This window comes from Haliotis rufescens, unplaced genomic scaffold (assembly GCF_023055435.1).
Source record: "Haliotis rufescens isolate VD_foot unplaced genomic scaffold, xgHalRufe1.0.p SCAF_3, whole genome shotgun sequence".
NCBI lineage: Eukaryota > Metazoa > Mollusca > Gastropoda > Lepetellida > Haliotidae > Haliotis > Haliotis rufescens.
Genome location: NW_025964001.1, coordinates 41,225,496 through 41,251,733, shown reverse-complemented (window position 1 = coordinate 41,251,733; position 26,238 = coordinate 41,225,496). Strand labels below are relative to the sequence as shown.

General features: G+C 40.6%; 1 protein-coding gene across 2 annotated transcripts; it reads right to left on the bottom strand.

Annotated features, from left to right (window-relative positions):
• Nucleotides 1-340: 340 nt before the first annotated feature.
• Nucleotides 341-24,542, bottom strand: LOC124122996 (glutamate receptor ionotropic, kainate 1-like). 2 transcript variants are annotated; one of them, XM_046486224.2, is made up of 13 exons: nt 24,174-24,541; nt 16,300-16,443; nt 14,923-15,228; nt 13,472-13,656; nt 11,979-12,152; nt 11,308-11,397; nt 10,009-10,194; nt 8,951-9,045; nt 8,449-8,536; nt 6,905-7,229; nt 6,287-6,504; nt 4,187-4,452; nt 341-2,744 (listed from the first exon to the last, which is right to left on the bottom strand). In XM_046486224.2, the coding sequence occupies exons 1-13, from the start codon at nt 24,313-24,315 to the stop codon at nt 2,420-2,422; spliced, it is 2,544 nt and encodes an 847-aa protein (XP_046342180.2). In that variant the 5' UTR covers nt 24,316-24,541; the 3' UTR covers nt 341-2,419. The 2 variants fall into 2 exon arrangements, with proteins under 2 accessions (XP_046342180.2, XP_046342190.2); XM_046486234.2 differs by having other exon boundaries at nt 2,614-2,744; nt 4,140-4,452; nt 24,174-24,542.
• Between the last annotated feature and the right edge of the window lie 1,696 nt (nt 24,543-26,238).

Below are 26,238 nucleotides of genomic sequence, written 5' to 3'. Positions count from 1 at the left end.
CCGGTTTGTGAACAGTATTTGTTTGAAATATTTGTTTGTTTCTTTAACGCCGTGCTGAGCAATATTCCAGCTATATGATTGCCATCATGAGCATCGGTCAACGCAATTGGGATACGATGACATGCATCAGCCAACTAAGCGAGCCGGACCACCCCGATCCCGTTAGTCAACGGTGGTAGAAGAGCATCAAATAACGTATACAAACATGATGAGTATGACAGCTCAATACTTCATACAAGTGTGTGTTTTTATGCAAAGTAAAATCTAAGTGCAAAACATACAAAGTATATCAAGATAATTATTCTTTCAGGTTATTTTCAATAAGTCAAACACGTATATGAAATATGCCAGGTGCTTCAATTCCTTTAAGCTGTTAAAATATAGCAGGCGTCTATATTTATAGTTATTCGGCCATGGAATATAATTTTCTGACACATGACAACCTTGACAGACTGTATTGCATTTGAATGCGTAATGAAACTCATCTGCAACAGCTGGCAAGTCACACGCCTCACATGGTCGGTAGCCCTGGAAATCTGTTGACATTTCAATGTTTGGAAGTTATTTCAAAACAGTTTGTTTTCTATAGGATTGGTTGATTGGTTGGTTGGTTGTTTAACGCCGCAATATTCCAGCTATATGACGGCGGTCTGTAAATAATCGAATCTGGACCAGACAATCCAGTGATTGATATCATGAGCATCGATCCACGCAATTGGGAACGATGACATGCATCAACCAAGCCTGCGAGCCTGACCACCCGATCCCGTCATTCGCCCTTTTACGACAAGCATAGTCATTGTAGGTTGGAAAAATAATCCTTGTCAGAGATGTACCCGTTGAATTAACTAAACATCAGTGGCTACACTCACTCGTAGAGTCCTGCACCATGGCTGTGGAATATAGGTATTTTATAAAACCAAAACCAAATATCTTGATAATAAAAGAGCAAGTCCAACCAGCTTTTTTGGAATCAGCATCAGGAAAAAAATTGGGAGGAGAAAATTGTATTGTGTAATAAAATAAATTATAGACTGTATGTCAGTCGAGTGGAATTGCTAGTTCACTCCTGGTAATTATTCATATACAACACAAGTGGATCGATGCTCATGTCAATCACTGGATTGTCTGGTCCAGACTCGATTACTTACAGACCACCGTCATATAGCTGGAATATTGCTGAGTGCGGCGTTTAACAACAAATAAACAAACAAACAAATAAAAACACCCACAATTGGAAGGCTGTGTGTTGCAATACCTATCAGATATGACAGATTAACTAAGTCACGCGAAAACAAACAGGCCTAGGTGGAATGCAGGCATCGTTTTTTTCAGAACCGAACAGGACTGAATGTGACAATGATTGATTTAACCCGCCATGCGTATAATCCAATCTGAAACCTTAACTGAAAAAAGACAACAGTACAACAAAAAAACAGTAAAAACATTCACCTATCATGCATAATTAATTGATGTCCTTCGGTTGTCATGCGAGGGCTGTATTTATATCATGAATTGTGAATGTTGACGAACAATACCGGCAAACAGTACTATGCACAAGCGTTCACCTGCCAGCGAGGATCGATATTACCTTATCAACACAAAAACCTCATGATGTGTGATGAGTGAATCATTCACTGCCAACACAGTTGTCCCAGGACTGTTGGAAATGAGTTGCATCTTGTCCCGTGTCACGATGTTAATGTGACACAGAGGAAACGTCGGTCTTTTGTGTCTGTCGTCTCTGTTGTGCTTCCTTTGTCTGCTGTCTGCAGTGCCCCTCCCTTTGCTGAGTATGCTATCCATACTTTGTGTCTGCTATGTGTGCAGTGTCTCTGTTATTGTTGTGTCAGCATTGATTACAGTGTCTGCTCTGTCCGTCTCTGCTCTGTCTGCAGTGACTGTTGTCTTGAAAGGTCTGCTGTCTTTTCTGTGTCTGTTACCTCGGAACTGATTGATGTATCTGCGGTGTCAGCTGTCTCTCCTGTGTGTGGAGTGAACTCAAGGCAGACCACGAAGATTTGATCCTCATTTAAAATATTCGAGTTCGAGTCTGTAAACCACAGAGTGGCATTTGTAGAAAATATTTTTTTTGTGTCCAGGTTCACGTGACCTTTTTCGCATTCGCAAATCCGTCACACATCAATACACATTTGCCACAGAATGCAAAATGAATTCGGAGAGATTTTTTATCCATTTTACTTCATATAACATCATTTTCATCGCACATCTACAAATGCATGATGCGCCACTTAGTTGCCATAAAAAGGCGTTTGGACGATATTAGTCTCTGGGCTGCCTTCAAATATGTCTGTTGTCACCAAAGAGAGCACACCACCGTGAATGTAGTTTACTTGATCACTGACAGTAACGTCCCTCGCTTTTCAGTCAGCAAACACCCCCCTACCCACCTGTGATCTTATTCTGCTGTTTTTCGACAACAGTACCGTAACACATCCCGAGAGCAACAGTTGGAACACGAATCCTTGCACAAGCAACTGGGACGAGACACTCGACAGTTTGGACAGGAGCAGGAGTCTCCCTTACACGCCTTCTTGATGATAACTTCACTGCAGAGAATTCCCATGGCAAGAAATAAGCCCACCCCTGCAGCATAGAAAGCACTCTGTAACGCAAGCAGGCCGACCCTCTTGGCCTCAGTCGAGGTTTTTGCACAACTATGAGTTGGTTTCCATTTCCGATGCCATATCTGAATAAGACCACTCTCTTGAATCCGCAGGAGTCTGAAAAAGGGGGTTAGAGAGTAAGTTTGGTCTAACGCCATTTTGAAGCATTATTTCAATTTATCGCGCCATGTCGGCTTGAAATGGGAAAAATCCCGAAGTGATTCGGGTCACTACGATGGTACTAGAATGGTTCCCGCAAACCTTGATGCATCATCAGGTTGAGATTAGAACCCACCTCGCATAATGACACAAGTCTACACAGAGAACTGTGGTACCTTAGACCACTGTGCCACCAATAGATCTAAGGCTTCATTTCCAAAATCCGATGAATTCCATTCTCGTCACAAACGTTGTTCTTCTCTCAAACGATGCCGACACTCCGTGTTATAACATAGATACTGTTCACAACGGTGTTTCAAAAACACACTCACTCATTCTAAACGAAAAAGAGTGTCCTGCATATTAAATATAGCACTTATTTATTTCGCTTGAGTAATTTGACTCATTTAAATTTCGATAACATATACCAGCAAAAATGTATAACTAAAACGGTCCTAAAAACAAGTGGAAATAACTTGAGGGAAATAGTCTTGACCTTGGACCTCCATAATCTTGTTAGGGAGACTAACTAGTTTGGTATTGATACTGTTGTTGGGGAGACTCTCTGTTCAGGTTGCTGTTTTGGAGAACGAAATACTGTTCAGGGAAGAGTTCGGTATTAATAATGTTGTTGGGGAGAACGATTTACTGTTCAGTGAAGACTTTGGTATCGACACTGTTGTCAGGGAGACTTACCTTTCAGTGAAGAGTTTAGTATCGACACTGTTGTTAGGGAGACTTACTGTTCAGTGAAGAGTTTAGTATCGACACTGTTGTTAGGGAGACTTACTGTTCAGTGAAGACTTTGGTATCGATACTGTTGTCAGGGAGACTTACTGTTCAGTGAAGACTTTGGTATCGATAGTGTTGTTTGGGAGACTTACTGTTCAGTGAAGACTTTGGTATCGATACTGTTGTTAGGGAGACTTACTGTTCAGTGAAAAGTTAGTATCGACACTGTTGTTTGGGAGACTTACTGTTCAGTGAAGACTTTGGTATCGACACTGTTGTTAGGGAGACTTACTGTTCAGTGAAGACTTTGGTATCGACACTGTTGTTAGGGAGACTTACTGTTCAGTGAAGACTTTGGTATCGATACTGTTGTCAGGGAGACTTACTGTTCAGTGAAGACTTTGGTATCGACACTGTTGTTAGGGAGACTTACTGTTCAGGGAAGAGCTTAGTATCGACACTGTTGTTAGGGAGACTTACTATTCAGTGAAGACTTTGGTATCGACACTGTTGTTAGGGAGACTTACTGTTCAGTGAAGAGTTTAGTATCGATACTGTTGTTAGGTAGACTTACTGTTCAGTGAAGAGTTTAGTATCGGTACTGTTGTTAGGGAGACTTACTGTTCAGTGAACACTTTGGTATCGATACTGTTGTTAGGGAGACTTACTGTTCAGTGAACACTTTGGTATCGACACTGTTGTTAGGAAAACCAATACCATACGTCATGGGGTAGAATCGATCATCTAGTCCATCTATGTCACATGATTTGGACAGCCACAAGTCCCACGTCGTAGTGTCTCCGATGTAGGCGTATTTCTCCGTCAACACCTTGCGAAAGTGCACATCTAAATTAAGGCTCTGAACGTCCGGATCACTTTTCGTGTTTCCCTCGACACCTTGCCATATCCTTCTGAAATCACTTCTGTTTGACGTCTGTACATAGAAACCGTACGGTCATAAAGGGTGAGGTGAGGTTCAACTTAAAATTTACAACTTACAATTTACAACTTGCAACTTACAATTTACAACACTTGCTCAGAAATTGTTTGATCAAGGTTATAAGTTTTATGGTTGACATGTGGGGGACATTTCCAAATTTCCATTTCCGCTACAGTGACAAACATATATCCGATCCAATTCCCTATTTTGACATGTGTTTGTGACGGGTACCACAGGTTGGGTAGGATACGATCAACTTTTCGCGAACACCTGGGTGTGGGTGTGGATGTGTGTTGGTGTGTGCGTGTGCACCAGTCCGGACTAATGCCGATTTTATAGTGCTCGCCCACTGAGATTAAGTATTAACGAAGTTTAACATGGATACCCCACAGACTCCGAGCCGGCCAGCACTTATTTTATCCCTTTAATGCCTAGCGCCAAGCAGGAAAACAAGTCCCATCTATAAGCGTCTTTTTGTATGACGCAGTCGGGAATCGAACCACCGACCTTCCGTTCTCCGGGTAGACGCTCTATCCACCAGATATACTGACTCCGAGCTGACCTGACTTTGTTTTAGCCCCGTAATGTTGAGCGCCCGGCAGGGTAACAACAAGTACCATCGTTTAACGTATTTCGGTATGACACGACCGGGGATCGAACCCCGAACCTTCCGCTCTTCCGGCGGACGCTCTACCACAAGGTTACAGAGGCGGTTACTATTTGATAGTCAGAAACATCTGAAAAACATGCTCATGATATAGTCAGAATCGTACAATCGACTCTGTTTTGGTACAGTTTTCCTATGACTATGGAAGGGTTTGTCGCTTTTTTTTACGTTATTGCACTTATAAATCGAGGGCGTGCGTGAGTGAGTGCATGAGCGCGTGTATGCAAATACTAACGACGGTAATGCCGAGCTCCCGGGTAGCAAGAGGCACCATCTTGTAACGTCTTTCGCATGACGCGGGCGGGGATCGAATCACTGACCTTGCGCTCTCTCGAGAGCTGCCTACAATGTTATCTATTCTTTACCAGATTAACATGGCTTGGATGGTGTCAGCATAGCCACACAACCAGGTGTGAACTGAGAGTATGACGATATTTGAAGCTGGACGGATCTAAACGACTCTGGACCAGGCAACCCTAATTGATATTATGAACAACGACCACTCTCTAGCGGAGTACGATGACACGCAATCAACCACGACCACCCGATCCATTTAATCACCTCTTACAACAAGCAACGGCTGCATTGTTAACTATTCCTGCCTTGGATCCCAACGCGTCAAGGTTGCTTTATATTAGGGCTGGGACGAGTCCAAATTTACTACCCGGGTACCCACCACTTTATCACCCGACCCTACCCTGGTACCCGCTGTAGATATTTAGAGATAGGTACAAACTGTCCGATTTGGAAAAGTTTGACCTTTGCCCTGGCAAAATGTATTTAGATACACGTGTAAAACGATCTGGTCATGCATACACTGAAGTTTACTGCATGAAGTTTTATCTTTATTCAAACATATAAATGTCAGAAGGAATTGGTACATTGTCAGAAAGAAATGGGGACATTAGTGACTTATAGTGTATCCCATAGAGTTTTAGATAAATTTTTTTCATAATACATAAATCCTCTGGGTACCCGGGTCCTACTCAGAACCCAACCGCCGAGAGTACCCGAGATACCCGTCCCAGCCTTACTGGAAATCTAGCTAGTATCCCAGTTGGGTAAATCTATGCTCATGATATTAATCACTGGATTGTCCGGTCCAAGAATCGCAAACAAACATACACGACGTGGGTACACAAAGAATATATGACAACTTACCTGAAACAGTGTTATAGCCGCGGATCCCCCGAGCAGTCCCCATTTGTACTCATTCTGCTCCACCATCTCTCCGAGAGTATCGAAGGGGGGTTTCTCCGTAGTTACGGTAAGGAACGCTATGAGGTTTCCACTGTAGGTTGCCGCCAGGATGACCGTCAGCAACCACCAACACGCCAACACCGACCGCCCAGACTGGGTTCTTGGGAGGTATGCGCCACCTAGGGAACGACAGGAATAGTCTTAGTTGTTGCAAGGTTATGCGTGCTGTACTGACATAACTGTATGTTGAAATCCATTCCCAAACCCATAAAAACAAACAAAACATCAGAAGCAGCAGCAAAACCTATCCTCCCTACTTAAAACCAATACCCTAGTGGAGAAGAAATCAGAAAGAGAACAAAATCACACGAAATATTTGTAATTTTTTTACAAATCTAAATTGGACTTTCGAACATTAAGAGACACGAAGAAGAATTTATATGTGTTCATGAATGTCGGTGCGCTAAATAACCTTCAAGCAGTAAAGAAGACAAAGAGAATGGCTTGATAGTATGATGTTAAATGTCAAATCGTATCCAAACCGAAAGGCTTGGTTCCGTTGAAAACAACCCAACTTACCATTTGCCATAAGAGCACCGAAATGATACCATAGAATGTCCCCAAAACGTATGCGGAGTTCGGACAGACGCCTGTCCAGCCATACATTCACCGGGTGCACTTCCTCCACCACGAACAGAAACACCGAGGAAAAGATGAGGGAGAAGAGGATACAGATGTGGACCTCGTACCGGAAGGGCGCCACAAGGGTCAACCACTGGTTTCCTTCCGGGTCCTGTTTGGCCAGGATTATCATGGAGTGGACATAGAAATAGGCTTGCGTGAAGTCCATCACTGTCTCGCGGACATCGCTTATTGTTATGGGTGCAATAACCATGTCGGTTCTCTGGAAGTAAACGTGTTTAGGTAAATGTAGGTCATTTCTTCTTGAAGAATGACGTGCCAACAGTTACACAGAGTTCAAATCACTGATGTTTTGTCGTCGAAGACGCCACTATTTGCTTAGTTGTTTGCACGTGGGTTTTCATAAACTAGAAACATGTCTACCTGTCGATATAACGAAAGGTCGATGATCATATCATCGTAACCGCTAATTTGCCTTTTAAGCCAAATGGCATCAGTTTCGGCAGATAATTTCACCGGAGTGGTAAACGTCTGAGACCTGAATCACTTTGGGCTTTCCTCCCATTTTAAGCATACACGCTGAAATATAACTGGATACTGTTGAAAGCGGCGTTAAACCCAACTCACTCACTCACTCCGACAAACTATATTATTAGTGCTGCAACTTCCTCCCACACTTGAGTACTTGTGTTACAGCTTTAATATGCCAGAAACCTGTGATTGTGGGTGCTCGTGGGTTTCCCCAAAGTGGTAAACGTCTGAGACCTGCATCACTTCGGGCTTTCCTCCCACATTAAGCTGACACGCCGTGATGTATCTGGAATACTGCTAAAAGCAGCGTTAAACCCAACTCACTTACTCACTCTGACAAACTATAAAATTAGTGCTGCAACTTCCTCCCTCACTCGAGTACCTGTCTTACAGCTATAATATGCTGTAACATCGCCGGCTGTAGCTTTTACCATCCACTCCCTCATCAGCCGTTATAGTGTCTGTGATTTGTAAAAATTCGGAGTCGCCACGGTACTATAGAATTCCCATGATTCGTAACTTGTGACGAATGTCACTAGTGGGGAAGGGGGACTCGTGTGGCCAAGTCGACTTAGGCGCCGTGATTCGCAGTGCAGGGTTGCGTCCCTTGGGCACGCCAGAAACCTATGATGTGGGTGCTCGTTGGTTTCACCGAAGTGGTCAATGTCTGAGACCTGCATCACTCCGGGCTTTCCTCCCATATTAAGCTGACACGCCGTGATGTAACTGGAATACTGTTAAAAGCGGCGTTAAACCAAACTCACTTGCTCACTTACCAGTGGGGAAGATAAGCTCACGTGCCAATTTGCGAACACCTGGTACCAGATATAGTCGGAATCGTACAATGGACATTTCCACATGATAGGATAGAATCGAAATGTAACACATTTGCGTTTGATTATTCTAAAATACTGACTATCTAAGTTTACAAAGATGTGAAGGTCTCCTACCCCGTTGGCAACATCGGCGATTAGTCCTGTCCAGTTGCCATCGATTATCCTGCCCCACTCCTGGTCGAGGGGCTCAACGAAAACATAACTGGAATAAAATACGTGTGTCATCAGCTAAGAAACTGATTATTACTGATTATTATTCTATGGTTGTACTAGTCCAGGATAGTACCGGTTCTAGCCCACTTCCGTTCTCCGATCTATCCAGTAGATATCGCAGGCGGTTCAATGATCGACTTTATCGTCGCTGTGGACAATAGTTTAGACATCACGGTATTACTAACATGGAAAGTCAATCGCAGGCAGCGACAGCTGCGTTGAACATCAAAAATACAAGTATGGTGCTCGCAGACCAGGGTACATCATCAGGACAAATTTGGATTCAAATCAGACCAGATCCTAAAAGTTAAGGGCCGCAACTCTGCTTATCGAGCTGAACCTTAACCTATTGTCATCAACTGGATGAGTTAATATGTACACTTCAGCCCTGTCCACTACGTACCTGAAGTTAAGTTTAAGAGAAAGTTCATTCAGCAAGTCCACGTTGAGGCCGGTGAATGTACGATTGTCTTTGGACTTGTATATGAATGGAGGCCACTGAAGAAACAGAGTGGAAATGGAGGTATGCTGCATTTATTAAAAATTCTAATATGCCTACATGTTTGGCCAATATATATTATTTCAGGTGTCGTAACTTTTAGATGTTAGTATTGGTTCTTCAGTTCGATAACGTGAGAGAGTAAGTGAGTCAATGGTTTTCCTCCGGTCCAAGAAATAGTGAGTGGATATGGTTTTACGCCGCTTTTAGCATTATTGGCCAGAAATGGGCTTCACACATTGTACCCATGTCGGGATTCGAACCCAGGTCTTCGACGTGGCGAACGCTTTAACCACTAGGCTACCCGACCGCCCCTCAAGAAATAGTTCGGCCATATGACGGCAGTTGACAAAAAGGCGCTCTACTCTCCTGGCTACCTTAAGTTTCCACCCCAGAATGGAAGACGAATGTTTCATATTTACAGTTGGGTGTTGAAAATTACTTTTATATTACGACTGATGAAACAGGGGCAGTTCAAAGACGTCACAATTCTCTTTGCCGAATTGCATCACAGACTCGTCCTAATGATGATTAAGCACAATACCCATGCGCGTGGACCTGCATCACTCCGAGCTCTCCACATTTAGTTAGTATGTGTTATGTGATAGAAGCGGCGTAAACCTATTTGACTCACTCACTAGCATGAAGCGTCAAGCAAGACTAATATAAGTATGCGGAGATGTTGGTCATCAGATTTTGATATTACAGGATGTCGTCGTCTCCATGTCCAACATACTTTAGGTCTCTGAATAGTATATAGAAGTGATACACATAAGAGAGAGAATCTTTGTTATGAAGAATACAAGGAGTAAATGCTTGCTCCTTTTCCGGTGACGTTGTGTTCCTCATAATAAAGAAGTTGACATCCATAACGTCTCTCTGTTATAATATTCTTACTTACATCGGGCCAAAGTTTGAACCGAAAGTTTGATTAATTGTCACATAGTGGGAGAATGACATACCGGCAATATCCCAACTCTGAAGTTTCGGTTATTGAAACCGTTTTTGTCATTTTCGAATATTTCATTCGACAGTCCTCCACTTTTATTCCGAAGTACACGACCATTCAGACGCAGACGTTGCCCATTGTGGTTGTCGTTCACGGTGTAGATGTCAGCCACGGCCGGCGCAGGGCTTGTTATCTGTCTCTGTAACAAAGACGATGTAACCTTCAGTGTACAGGACATATAAATATAAATTGCCAATGCAAGAGAATACCCAGCCTAGATTTTCTGCCGAAACTATGTAAATCTGTTTTGGTAATTATGATATTGTCATGTCATTTTAAAAAGCAGGAAACATCACTTTGTATCTTCCAGGTGAAACACAAGAAAAGGTTGAAAAATGAAAACTCCCCCGACTCTCCCGAACAACGTAATTGATTTTTCAATGACGTCATATATTATGACGTTATGGTGACACTGAAAATGGTATTGGCATTCCCGCCCCAAATAACCATATCCTCACCTAAGTTATATAATACACATCATGAAAACGTTTTCTTATCATTTCACTGCTTCGAAAACAACAACTTCCATATATATATATTCGAAATTGGAATAGGTTCACTATAGTCTTCGTTATACTGTTTTGATTTGTACGATGGACCAAATACCATAAGGTGTACGGTCAAATAAACAACAGAACGCAGCACTTCGGACAAATCACTTTTCGTTAAGCTTGAATATTTGAAGATGGACATTGTTTTTAACAATTTCTAATTATATTTATTATTCAATCTCATTAAAATCAGATCTTAGTTCTCGCTACCGCTAAACACAGATCTGAGGACATACCATTACGGATCACGTCAGAAACCTTTCGCGAATTTTGACCGACCAATGAAATGACTGACAAGAAATCGACATTAGCCAATCAGAGGGCAGCTTTCTCGAGCTTTACGACACTAGTTTCAAACTGGTGACTACGCTTCGAAACATATTTTGACGTATTCTCGAATAAGAAAATTAAAACTGATAAGAAGAACATTCTGGAATAGCTTATAGATGGCCTAGATTGTATGGATATAATCATAAAACCCGAAACTATCGTTCGGAATACCCCGTGTTAAATGTTTCGTGGTTGCATGATTAGAAAACACATTCCGACTGTCACTTTCATGATCTGGTAAGCGACGCTCTGATTGGTTGGATGAAAGGTCGTTCTGACGTGACCCTTAATGGGATGTCCTCAGATCTTTGTTTAGCGATAGCGAGAACTAAGATCAGATTTTAATGAGATTTATTTATTTTTCATCCTACCCGAACAGCTCGTTTCGTCAGCTCCACAGCCTCAGGCTTTGAAAGTTGAGAACCGTTCTTCGAAAACTGTTCTGTAACCTTCCAAACATTCTGAAATGAATGAGGGGAAATGTCCCATGTATATGAAAGTTCTTACAGGAACTATAAACAATGTACTTGATTCAGATTTGTCTTATCATTTATTTTCTCATGAGGCTTTAAACTATAAACGATTCATTATATGAAGAGAAGTATACGGCAGAGATACACTGAGATAAAGTGCCGGGCAAAAGAAAGTTTACACTTGAAAACTGGATTGGACCAACAAATTACACATAAAATATATTTCTTTGTCTTGAAAACACAAGATATAGATGGACCTAAACTTGACTTTTTAAAGAACGTTTGAACTTGAAATATACATAGAAAGAAAATATATAGTCTCGAGTTCGTTATTACCGTGAGAACAAAGTAATGGGAAAATAGAAAACTTGGATCAAACTATAACCCTTTTAAAAAACCGGCTTTTTAATTCTACGGCTGATTGTTCATACCTGGTTGTTTATGTCAGTATTCCACAAATGATTTCAATTCGGATGAGGAGACTGAGAAATTAAATTTTCTCATTTCTTCGACTGAACCAGATTGGGCTTTTTCTTTTAACTGCTCTATCTTGGTGATATTGTACTTACAAATGTGGGATATTGTTGTTGGCATGAGTGAAAGTGAAGGATGGACACATGGGCAGAATGGTCTAGACTCGGCGGCAGGGTCTGCTCGGTGCCGCCTCCTTCAGTCGATATCAACAGCCAACGAGACCGCTTCATTACCGTGCTCTTGCTGATTTCAGTCTTCAGCGACACGACCTGTACTTTGAATGATTAAAAATGGTTGTTAAGAGAGGGGCCCTAGTTTACAGTACTACATTCTAGACGTCAGGACATGTTGGATAGTTATTTAATATTTTTCATAATTAATGGAGGGACTCCGATAGAATTAGGCTGCCCTCAATAACACATGCAAATGTTAAGCCACACCGAAACCAATTGGTTGTCATCACTAGGACGAATGCTTTGTTTTCCTGTTACATGTAGCGAGTGATATTTGTCGCGTATGACGGTGTAATCTGACGTTATGACACCCTTGTGGCGCATGTTTTGAAATGATTGTGACGCACGTAAAGACATTAGTGTGACGAATGTAATGAAATGATTTTGACGAATGTAATGAAATTATTCAGATGTAAGTAAATTAGTGTAAGTAAATTAGTGTGGGGCATATAATGAAATGATTTTGGCAAAAAATGGGACACATGTAATGAACTTAGAATGTCTATGACACATGTCATGACAGCTTGTGACGCATGTAACGAAATGCGGTTGACGCATATAAACAAACGATTATGATGCGTGTGCTGCAATAGTTATGACGCATGTAATGAAGTGATTGTGACGCATGTAATGCAATGATTGAAACTTACGTAATTAAATTACTATGACGCATGTAATGAAATGATTGTGATGCATGTAATGCAATGATTGTAACTAACGTAATTAAATTACTATGACGCATGTAATGAAATGATTGTGATAGACTTAACATTATGAAGTGAAACGGAGTTTAACGTCGCATCCAAAGTTATTGCACTCATATTGCGACGTAGATGTACCTGTGTGTGTGGGTGTGGGTGTGGCTGCTTGTACTAGTTCGGATTAATGCCGATTTCATAGTGCAAGCCCACTGAGATACCATGCCGAAGTTTAACATGAATACCTCCACTCAGACACAGTATACTGACTCCCAGCCGACCAGTCCTTGTCCCCTTAATGCCGAGCGCCAGGCAGGGTAACAAGTACCATCTTTTAACGTCTTTTGGTATGACGCGGCATTGAACCCCGGACTTTCCGCGCTCCGGGCGGACGCTCTACCACTAGACCACGTAGGTCCGTAACACTATGATTGTGACTGATGAAGTGATATGTTTCTGAAGCACAAGAAATGATATGATTGTCAAGTATTGAAATGATTGTCAGTAGTTTGATTTCATGATCCTGGCGACTATCATTTTACTGACTATAATGATTCTGATTGTATCATATGTTTGCTATTAAATTATATATACTAGGCTAGGTAAATGATATGAGTGGTAAACCTATGTACTCAATCTTATGGTTACAAATCTTACCTGAACCATGATATTATAAAGACAATCAGAAGAACAAACAACGATGAAATTAAGATCCTCTTCCTCTATTGTATTGAACATATCCTTCAGGCTCTCTTTGGTAGAAAAGTTCCCATGTCTGTCCACAGTGAAAGAAACGGTCTTTATAACACACGATGGAAACCTGTTGGATATTTTCGCAATATCTGTGAAAAAAAGGTTATTATTTATAAATGACTGTTTAAAGTACACGCTAATGCCCGAGGGTTTTTTTACATTATGGTGATTCTCAACTTTATAACGCAATCTATATTCTAATTTTTCAATACACAGTGGTATATGTTTGCATATCTGTATTGGGAATTTTATATTCTATATATAAAATTTGATTATTTTTCCATTGCTTTCCTAATGACGGATTGGTCAATGAAAGCATTGGCTTGATGTATTAACGTTCCCGAGATTCTATTTATGTCTTACATAAGTTTATCTTTGAAACAAGCGTCACAACACTTTGGCTAAGTGTCATCATAATATACATGTAGCTACGCTACAACTTGAGATCACTTTTCAATTATGATTTTACATAATAAAAATAACTACAGATTTATATAGCGCTGGTATCCAGTTCGAAGAACTGCTCAAAAGCGCTTCATTTGAGTCTACACAAAAAAGAGACATTGCACAGCTAGGAAATCACAAAGCCTCAATACTCCAAGAAAGATTTGGTGAAAAGATAGGTTTTGAGTCTTGATCGGAACAAAGTAATGTCAATGTTCCTGATATCCAATGGCAGCCTATTCCATAGCTCAGGGGCAACTTTGGCGAAACTCCGACCTCCAAAAGTCGCCGTTCTAACACTAGGCACAGAGAGTAGGGACTGGCAGCTTGATCTGAGAGATCTCCCAGGCATGTACTCTTCAAGAAGCTCGCTGATATAAGTTTGTTTTTGATTGTGTCTCGCATTGAACACAATCAGCATCACTTTATAATGGATTCTCTCATTGATTTTGAGCCAGTGGAGGTTCCGTAGAATCGGTGTGATATGGTCAAACTTTTTGGATTTAGTAACAAGCCTGGCAGCACAGTTTTACATGCAATGAAATTTCCCTCACACGCTACACTGATGGTATTTCTTAATAAGACTCAGTCTTGATAAATGTTCAAATATGGTGTTTCATGTAATTGAATGTTGCATCGCCGATACATTGGTGATAATTTTAACAAGTACATGTCTTGATAAAATATATCGTGCCTCGAATTTGTTCCACTTTATCGACTAGGCCAGCGTTTATGTTCACTTGCTGTGACCATGTCTCCATTCCATTGCTGTAATATAGCATCAACATTGGTTCAGGAGCCATAATACTGCCCATTAATTGAATCCAAAGGAATATTGCTCACTCGGCCAGGCCTTATACTAATATTATCATGACAAGATACCATAGAATAATGTAACCAAAACATCTTACCTTCACTTGAGGTTGTAATCACGATGTAAGACTTGGCTTTTTCTCTACTCAGTAGGTAGTGCAAGGTGGTTAGGAAACCATCATCGAGACTAAATGATACACTCAGTTGGGGAAAATATTGAGTGATAGCATCAGAGTACATCTGCATGTCCCTTATATAGACAGGACACCGTGTCTTCAGCAGGTAAGTGCAGTTATAGAAGATGATACCACACTGAGGGACTATTGAAGAATGGCGGTCCAGGTAGGTAGCTCGACAGGCCTCCGGAGTAGTCTCAATCAAAACATCGCCCTTGAGAGATCGAACTGAAGACAGGGTATATAATGCAGATTTTAAGCAAAGCAGATAACAGGCTCATATTTTTCAAAAATACACATTTAAATGGTGGGACGCCTTGTGGAAATTGAGACGAAAAAGGGTTATCCAACAAAATTCCAAGATGGCCACTATTTTAATCAATAATCAATATGGCCGCCCATTTGTGTAACGGTAAACGGTAATGGGTAACTATTGCTATCGCATAGTATTAACGTACTCGTTTTTACATCTATCTTTATATTGGTTGCCCGGAGCGGTGGGGCAGTCCAGTGTTAAAATATTTGCTTGTCAGTCTTCTTCGTGAGTTTGAAATTTTTGCTGATGTCATTTCTGTCCATTGGAGGTTTGAACTATTTTTATCATCCAAGCTCTCATGGGAAATGATGGTTATTGTTGTCACATCGATATAGTCAGCAAAGGAATCGAGTTGCAGTTCAAGTGCTTATATTTCATTTGGGTCAACAGCTTGGGGAACTAATTTCCTTCAGTTGTGATCAAGTGATGTTTTTTTAATGTACTTGTTTCTACATTGCATGCACTATAGCTGGATGCTAACATGTCGGTAAGTTATTTTAGATAGGTTCATCAAAGTACCTCTACACTTGTAGATTGCCAGATTAAATCGCCAATTGGGACATTGACAGTTAATAAAAAAACATGCAGTTGCAGTGTAGGTTAATTGGTTGTATTGAATGCCATTTCATACAGTTCTTGTTACAACTGGGCCTTCACGCCGCGCTACTACAACTAGGATCATGATTTTACCTTGATATAACAAGGGGACTGAGGCAACTTTGACAGTTGCTCGGAAGATTCCATTCTCTACATATGTACAAAGTGGGAATTCATTAGCGCTATAATCAACACAGTACATGATTCACCAAACTGAAGAAGAGAAAATAATATCTACGTTGATGGTTAAATATACATAATCACATTTAAACAACAGTTCTTAAATTTTCAGTTACATAAAAACAAACTCGGTATGCTTTCGTTTGCATCTCAGTTTACATACACGATATTAAATATACACCATGGAGTAATGAAAGTTTAAATACCTGCTTTAGCTCTGGCGAAAAGATTACCTGCTGGTAACCTGGTCCAAGAAATGTTCAGAAACGTTTTATCATCACCCAAAGGGATGTTTTGTTGGCAATGGAGCTCTTCCGGGCAGTGCGGCGCTCCATTCTGTATTAATATGTCTACAAGCAAAAGAAATTGTCTTAATGCCGTGATATGTGTTACATGTCGACATCCATAATCCGTAAACGTGCATCATGCAAAACTGCAATCTGGCTACCTGCCCTTTGACCTATACTAAAGAGACATGGCTTTCTTGAAGGACTAAATAACCAAAACAAATTTTAGTTCATCGTCTGAAAATCATGGCATTAACAGGACTACCTCAGGGATAAAAGACACAACATCATTTCTTTCAATAGCTGTTTAAAGTTTATCGTCATGTTTGACAAGATAGTGTATGTAGCCAGGCACTCATCAATTCTTTAGGCGACTAAAAGTTTATTTCAGAAGAAGGTCATCCTGTGGGAATATGTTTAGTTTTAACCAAATCATCAGGAAATTTGCAGTATTTGCAAATTTAATATCTGGAAACGAGAACTGGAGTAGGAACTACTCTAATGACGCCCACATCATCCATTCGGTTGTTGGGAGACCTAGCAGGCATTAGTCAAGCTGATAACGTGATTATATAATTGTAATAGGCACTGACTTCGGCCTGAGACGTGCCTGAAACCTATTATCAAGTGCTTGAATCATATATTCTGTTTCTAGGTGTGTCGGCACCATACCCGAGCTCGTCGTTTCACCAATGGGTGTAAACGTCAAAGCCTGAATTATATCGAGCTTTCCTCCACTTGAAACTGACATGCCGTGGTACAACTGAAATGCCGTTTAGATTACGTTAAACTAAAGTGATTCATTCCCTCCTTTTACGTCAAATATGTGCTTTCCAACGTTGTAAAACCAAACCCACTCATTCAGGTGCACTTACTTAGTGACCTTGATCTTCACGCACAATAAGTGCTAACGGTTCCGAAAAAACGTACACTTTTCTTAGGGGAAGGATTGCTATATTCGCGATTTATAATTGTTTAGTATTCATTAATGCTCCTAAAATAACATGACATAAAATTATTCTCTTGTCATAATAATGTTTTTATCATCACAAAAAAGAATTATTTCAACCCTATCCAAACAAATTCAAATATTCAGCATCTGAGGTCAAAGCAAATTGCTAAAACGTCTTTGATCTGCGTTTCTTTTGGGCTGTCTTTGAACATTATTATGAGACATTTTTTAATCGGTGTTAAACTCGAACTGACTCACTGAAACAAGCATAAAGAGTTTACGTCAAACACCATCAAACAATTGCGCATGTGAGCGCCACGTCTGTACATCCATACTCAAAGTAATTCGAATCGACAAGTGACTTAATGCACTTTACACAGATAATGCATCCCCTCAGTCAATGTCTACAATACAATCAAATGTATTTCTTTTCAGGTATCATTAAATGTTCATATGCAAGGAGTTCTCTCAGGTATACAGAGTGTTGTAATAACCATTATCGTGTGGAGGCGTTTATACTGAGAGGCACTGAGAAATGTACGTTTAATTACCCCTGTTGCAGTGGGATGGTGCAGGAAAAAAACATTTGGCTTATCATTGTTGTCCGTAATGAATGTTTAAAGATCAACTAAGAGACAATCAATCGTGTACACTCAATGTCGACAGACTATGAAGTATGTCATACGGTACGAATGAACTTCTGATGGTAGTTGGTAGAAAATGACGTGTGCTGAAGTGTAGATATCGTCTACATTACATTAATATTCAGATGTCGTGCGTAAGCACGTCTTAAGAAGTGTAAACAAGTGAATGGAAGTGTTTTGCATATGTTTGCTGAGACCTCGCCGCGTAGAGAATTACATAGTTGCATTTTGAAGAAGAGAATTCAATGTAATAACAAGGTATAAAACTTCTTAAGCAGCGGTTGGTGACTGGGGGCTAACATGCAATATTGAACAGTGTTGAATAGAGGAAAACGATGTTATGGCTAACGTCAGCATCAGAGACGTGTGGTGGCACGTGATCCTGTGTACGGCGCACAGGTCCCACATCACGCAACGTTGATCGCGGAGAGTCCTTTGATAGGTGACCGTGTTCGGCAGCTCGGGCCTGAGAGTTCCTGGGTCTTCGGTCCTGCCCCACACCGAAGCACATGTAGCATGTGGTGTCTCCTTGAACAAGTGACATTGTACGAATAGCACCCAGCAGTGAATGGGTACCCGTTAGGATGAGATGGTAATGTGACTGTTAACCTTCCAGTGCCTCACAGGCAGCTTGGTTTTTATATTGCTGAGGGAGGTGAGAATGAAAATCTAGTGCACACTGATCCATTAACCGAGGTAATAATACTGTAGCGCTTCGAGCATACATTGCATGTGGAGTAATGCGCTTTACTGGATTATTATTATTATTATTATTATTATTATTATTATTATTATTACTATCATATACATATGAAAGTACTGGAGGCAAAATGGAGCAAAGAGGCTCATCATCAGCTAAGGGCCCCTGCCCCCTCTACACGCAGCCCAGACAGCGAATGGGACTTCTCCCAAGAAGCCCTGCTTGTCGAAATCACTCTGAACTTTTCAAAGACTGTGACTCTGCAGCCTTCTGCATTACCATGGTGGGTCTTTTCTAAACTTCCGCCCTACTACTTTTTGGCGTTTTGACATTGATTGCCCTGAGGAATGTAATGTCAAGCAAAGGTCTATCCAGGATATATTTCCTTGTGTCATTAAGTTTTATTTGGAACCGGGTTGCCTTTTGATGATTTTGTTTATTACCCTTTTGTGGTTAAATGTCATGGAAACTGTATGGAGTTCCTCCAGTGTTCGAGCAGCAACATACACGCAACAGTTAATATCATGCAAAGAACAGTACGCATTGAGAGTAGCAGAAATAATGTCATTTAATTAATTAAGCATGTTTTTCAATCGGTAAATCACAGGTTAGATTATAAAATTACAAAATATCCAAGGGGTCATCGGAAAGATCATCGACACAAGAGGGCTGGGAATAGGGGGAAACGCAAAATCTTCGATGCCGACATCAGAGATTTCATTTTGTGAGCTCATGAGTGGGTATCGGGTGTTTTAGGGAAAACAATGCGAACTTCCTTTTGCAATTTCGGGTCTGCTGCTGTTGTAACTAAGGATTCACACAAAGGCGCCTGGCGAGTGTTACCAGTTAGCTCACAAGGCTCATGGTGAATATACAACTTCAGTCGCCGGAGCTGGTCTCGAATATTCTGCTCTGTCAGGTATGTATACATTGGCATGGCTTTGTCCCAATGCTGCTTCAATAATTTGCCTTTCATTCGTGGTATTTCTGGCATTCCTGTTGCTTTCGCACATTCAAGAGGTACGTCCAAAATATTCTTGGATGGGTTCTTTGGCATGTCCCATCACCAGTTAGGTTGGTTTGTATACCTGAGGGAGGCTGACTGTGTCGTGGAGTTAAAATATGCGATTCTACATTGCGTTGTGTAAGCCAGTTTTGAACCAGTTTCGGGGGGTTAGGCATAACTGGGCGAATCACGCCATGTTGCAGGAACATTCCCTTCACCGAAGTTGAAACTTGGTATGTATGAATGCTCAGAGAAAAGTCGTAAACTCCCCATGGGCGATGACGTTGTGAAAAATACACCTGTCAGTATTGGACTTAAAGTATGAAACTGTTATGAAACTGTGATGGACATTTACCTCCACTTGGTGGGAACATGAGGTGAATTTATGTATGGACATACTCTTACACATCTGTTAATTACCCGGGTAAAAGACCAAGTCATTGTGCCATAAACCCGTTATGACCCTGTAATAAACCCACGCATGCTGCGGCATGACTGTTATAACGTAGTAAAACGCCCATTCAAGTTTTCATACCTTTGTCATAACCTGCTAATAAGCCCACTCATCATGCAACATGTATGTAGACATGCACCAAATTTATTACAGAGTCGGACTGTAGACATTCACCAATTACATGCAGTGTCGGACTGTAGACAAGCACTAAAGTACATCCAGTGTCGGACTGTAGACAAGCACTAAAGTACATGCAGTGCCAGACTGTAGACAGGCACTAAAGCACATGCAGTTTTGGACTGTAGACAAGCACTAAAGTACATGCATTGTCGGACTGTAGACAAGCACTAAAGTACATCCAGTGTCGGACTGTAGACAAGCACTAAAGTACATGCAGTGCCAGACTGTAGACAGGCAGTAAAGCACATGCAGTTTTGGACTGTAGACAAGCACTAAAGTACATCCAGTGTCGGACTGTAGACAAGCACTAAACGTACATGCAGTGTCGGACTGTAGACAAGCACTGAGGTACAAACAGGTTCGGACTGAAGACAAGTAATAAAGTACATGCAGTGTCGGACTGAAGACAAGTAATAAAGTACATGCAGTGTCGGACTGAAGACAAGCAGTGTCGGACTGAAGACAAGCACTAAAGTACATGCAGTGTCGGACTGTAGACAAGCACTAAAGTACATGCAGTGTCGGACTGTAGACAAGCACTGAAGTACATGCAGTGTCGGACTGAAGACACCGAGGCTTATCTCCACCCTGATCACTGCGGTTAATTAAACATTAAGTACTGTAACATTTTTGCCGGCGATTTCTCATATGTTTTCCCTGATATTTTGTATTATGTTAGTGTTATACTAGGCTTCTTTGATGGATGTTATATTATTTTGTTTTTAATTATTGATAATGACTTGGCATTGGAATGCTATTATTTCATGTATGTGTTTCGCTTGAGTTGAAAATGACATATCCACTGGCAGCTTCATGTATTGTAGGATAAACTCATCTCACACTTCACCTCACAGTATTTCTATGCGTGCACAGAATGAAAAAGTGTGTGCATTGAACTAAACTTTTATTCTAGTCATTAGGGAGTGCCTAGTGATAGCTTACAGGTAATCAACCGTACCCATTGCGGTATTGTCGACTCCAATACTATTGTTTCAATATAATTTTTCCGTCTATCGTCAGATCCATGACCGGTCTTCCAATATACCATGACCAGAGGACGTGTAGATACGCATTATATCCACGACCGCAAACCCTTCTGGAGAAGCAAGAGAATCCTTTTTGTTTGCACTTATAGAGACCTGGCGTATATAATCGATGGTTCTGTATGGGTAATTCCTCCAGGGATGGAAATTGTGATTGTTGGGGCACCCCGGGGAACACTATTGCCAACATGTAAAATAATCAATCAATACCTTTCCAAAAACATCTGTGCAAAAGACAATATTAATCATGGTTTGAATTCCACTTTAATATCCCACTGGAGAAGGAAATACTTAAGATCAGTCATAATATTCACTCAGTAATCGTAGTAGACTCAGGTTCTGGTTTTTGAAGCATTGTACTGTTATTCCCTTCAGCGCATGATCACGCACATGGCATACCGTTCTTGTATGCAAATAATTGTATTTAATTATATCGACAATGGAACTATGATGCATGTTTACATTAATAATTAGATCCGGCAATACTGGTTTATTGATATCAGATACTTATAGATATGAAACGTCAACGCCAGAGAATTACCAGTCTAGATTATCACACGGAACAGATTCCATTAGGCGTTAGAGGATTAGGCAAAACAGCAATGAAAATTATATGAATGGATCACTGTAAATCAGTGATGAGGTTATGTGTTTGCGATAAGGATAAGCATGGGTAAGCATGTCCTACGTAAAGGTAGCACCCGCCATTAACACAGTTTCCACAGAAAGTAAGTTTATGTTGCCTGACACCGCACAGCAGAGCTCCTGCCATGCGACGGCGGCCTACAAACAAACCAGACAATCAAGTGATGGACCAGAAAAACTCCAGCAACACTAGCGCTTTTACTGATTTTGTTGAAGCTAAAACCGAGATGTTAATTTGGAACACCTTCCACACTGCACAAGCGCAGAGATTCTGTTGTAAAAGTAAAGGATGGTGAGGTGAAATGGGGTTCTCATTATTGCACTCATCTAGCGACGTGCAGTGTGTGTGCGTATGTGTGTGCGTGTGTGTGTGTGCGTGTGTGCGTGTGTGCGTGCGTGCGTCTGTGTCTGTGCGTCTGTGTCTGTGCGTCTGTGTCTGTGCGTCTGTGTGTGTCTGTGTGCTTTAACTTGTCCGGACTAATGACGAATTTATAGTACTAGTCCTCTGAGATACAATACCGCAGTTTAACATAAATACCCCACTCAGACACGGTACACTGACTCCGAACCGACCAGTCCTTGTTGAAGCCCCTTAATGCCGAGCGCCAGCCAGGATAACAACAAGTACCATCTTTTTACGTCTTTTGGTATGACGTCGACGGGAATCGAACTCCAGACCTCCTGCTCTCCGACCGGCCTCTCCACCATTAGACCTTGTCGCTTATTGTATGATCGGCTATACAAATCATACTATTACCGACCAAACAGCACATTGCTTTGAATTTATTTATGTCTTATATATGCAAATATCAAATACGATTCGTTAAGGTTCTTTCCGTGTGATCAATACAACGAAATATTTACTTTCTGTTCGACATAATTATAGTTTTCATTATCTCCACGGTTTCAGTTAGTGTGTCAATAACCTCATTCGATGCACGCGAGTATTCTGCTGTAACGTCAAATATCACTGTTAACGTTATACATAAACCATTGTTAACCATATACAGAAGCCATTGTTGACGTGACACGTAACAATGGTGACACTGCAGTATACTACAGTAACTTTCCTGACACGTTTCAATACTAAGGACGTTACAATTTAACAAAACTGATTATCCAGTGTCGAGGATTTCGAATTTATGAAATATATATATTTATTAATCATACTGTTTTCTTGAAACTGACGCAAAAACTGGACAAACGCAAAATATCTGACACTGAGAGTATTACAGTTGTATCTCGACGTGTGTGCATATTCGTTCGTCAACAACACAGCAGATTCGGAAAATTCAGTTCAATAATCAAAGTAGCGTTTGAGAACCAGTATCACACGACAAAATATTGATATCAATTGCACCATACGGACCATCAAAACAATACTTCGATCTCATCCTCTTCTTGTTACAAGAGCCAGTATGTTTCATGCAGCGAGATGGTGTCTAGCCGGGAGGGCCACATTTCAGAAATGGCTATTGCCGGTAGAGCCACATTTTCAGCTGAGTGCATTTCACCTATTCTAGCGGGTAATTAATTAATCCGATTACCGGCACCATACGGACCATCAAAACAATACTTCGATCTGGTATGTTTTAAGCAACTTAACCAACGTGTTGAATAAGTAAACGTTCTTATACGAACAATTTTAGGATCACATCACCAATATTGTAGAAGAAGATAAAAATGAAGAATAATAATCACAATATTAAAATAACAGATGTTCCTCAAGCAGTGGTGGTACACTCAGTGTTATTTGTATCTGTGTCACTGGAACCAACTTCCTCATTTGACAGGTAGTATCCTAACATTACTGGAACATTATAGAAATAGTAATATATCATGATGAACACAATTTCATTTACATCACTGACTGTCGAGGTTGTGTGAGCCACTGGTATAGTGCCGACATACCATAAATCGCAATTTGGGCGAAGTGAAGATTCGAACACCCCTATTAGAGGATCCTTGCAATGTCCACAAGTGCAACACCATTTGCAAAATTTAGTCCATAAGACCCCCAACAATCTCGTTGGAGAAGAAAATCAGAAAGTATCAGCAATGGAATTCTCAATGTCGGGCACCTCAATACTACCCGAACACAAAAAGTCAAAACTTGACAGCATTAACGAAATCGTACATCTCCAACAAAGGATAGTGTATGTGACTCACCCAACTTGACAGTCCATGATTGTCCCCTTGGCATGTACGCACAGACAGCCAACACAAGCACTACTCCCCTCATCCTCTTCTTGTTACAAGAGCCAGTATGTTTCATGCAGCGAGATCGTGTGGTAGAATCGCTTGGCTGCATCTGCGGCCTCACTAACGTGGGTAACACAAATAATCAATATTCACAGTGCTGACAGGTATGCACAGCGAGGCTTCATCTGGCACAGCAGCATTAGGATACTTGTATATAAGCTACCTTGACCGGAGACAACGACTCAGTTAGTTAGAACAAAGAATTGCTGGTCTACATGTACATCATTAAAACCATACCCTACTTCAATGAATATTAAACTTCAACGCCAGAAGATAACCAGTGCCGATTATCCGCCGTTACAGGTGAGTCGCGTCCAAGATTATTGCACTTATACACGTGTGTGTGCGCGCTTGTACTAATCCGGACTGATGCCGATTTATAATGCTAGCTCACAGAGATACCCAACTAGGACACAGTATACTGACTCCGAGACGACCAGTCCTTAATGCCGAGCGTCAGACAGGGTAACATCTTTTGACGTCTTTTGGTATGACGCGGCCGGGGATCGAACCCCGGACGCTCTACCACTAGGCCACGCAGGCGGTCTCCACTGTAACAGATTCCATTGGGCGTAAAATGCAAAAATAGTGAAAACAATCAGTGGTGACACCAGGTGTTCACGAAAATGGTAAGCATGTCCTGCGCTACCGGTAACTCGCCACTCACACAATGGGCATCAAAAAGTAAGTGTTTGTTTGTTGCCTAAGCAATTGTCATGACGGCTGATTAATAGTGCAGGAGTTGATCATGATCAGCACACTAACTGAAAGACACATTGGTGATTTTGTCGATTCAAGACAAGACAAGACAAGACAATTTATTCAGTATAGAGGCCAATGGCCCAAAATACAGACATATAGAGGTTTCATTTCTTAGCGCTGCTATACATCACAATACACACATATACGCACTCATATATATATATATATACATACATACATACATACATACATACATACATACATACATACATACATACATACATACATGTATATATTTATATATATAATTATATATATACACACACATGTATATAGTAGAAGTACTTAGAGGTAACTACTTAGAGGTACTTAGTAGTTAGACATATACACACATATCGTATGTAGCATTCTTGGAAAATATGTATATTAAGTGTTATTGAACATTTTTCTTATTTTTTGCACATTAAATAGGTATAAACAGAGATCATTTATTGTTTGTTTATTTTGAGTGTTCATAATATTTATGAATATGTTTACTGCACTGTCATTTCTGATGTATTTACTAATATACTTTTTCTAATATAGGTATATGCATCACATACAAGTAAAACATGAATCTCGTCTTCTAAGTGCATTTTAGCCTTCAATGAGGACATAGTCTGGTAATGGTATGGTATATTAGTGCATATTCCTGTTTCTGTCATAAGTTTAAAATTGCCACATCGAAATCTTGTGAAACCAATTCTCAAATGTAAACTTTAAGGATAGCAATGCACAAGAATGTTTCTACGTGTAAAAGTGTCTTATATTACACATAGTCAGCACATTTATGAGAAGAGTGTAGTGTATAATACCAGATTTGTTTAAAATTATCAAGAAGTCTTATATTAAATAATCTGATGAATATGTTAATATTCCTAACGTCCTGGCTAATCCATACAAAACCAAACCTAAATTGAAATAGAATATGTTTGATATGTGTAGCCCATGTGACTCTGCAAGCATCATCAAGAGACTTTAACATTAAATAACATAGATGAGGTAGCCTATTTCTATCTAGAGTGATTAATCGACACCAGAACTTAACTGTCCGTGACATGTATGTTAGCTGAAGTGAAGCTCTACCACATTCACCCAGTACCATACTATTATTGTATGTAGTTTTACTAACCTTCAGGAAATATTTGCACATTCTTATCTGAACATTTTTAGTAGTTTTACAATATGTTGTTCCCCAGATTTCTGACCCATAGCACACTATTGGTGAAAC

Bases quoted from the DNA above. Each gene is read 5' to 3' on its own strand.
- LOC124122996 (XM_046486224.2), bottom strand. From the start codon at position 24,315: ATGCAGCCAAGCGATTCTACCACACGATCTCGCTGCATGAAACATACT. The intron at 15,229-16,299 runs GTATTTAAACTT...CCCTGTCTTCAG, and splicing joins TTTCGCCAGAGCTAAAGCAG to TTCGATCTCTCAAGGGCGAT. The intron at 7,230-8,448 runs GTAGGAGACCTT...GTTTACTTCCAG, and splicing joins TCGCCGATGTTGCCAACGGG to AGAACCGACATGGTTATTGC.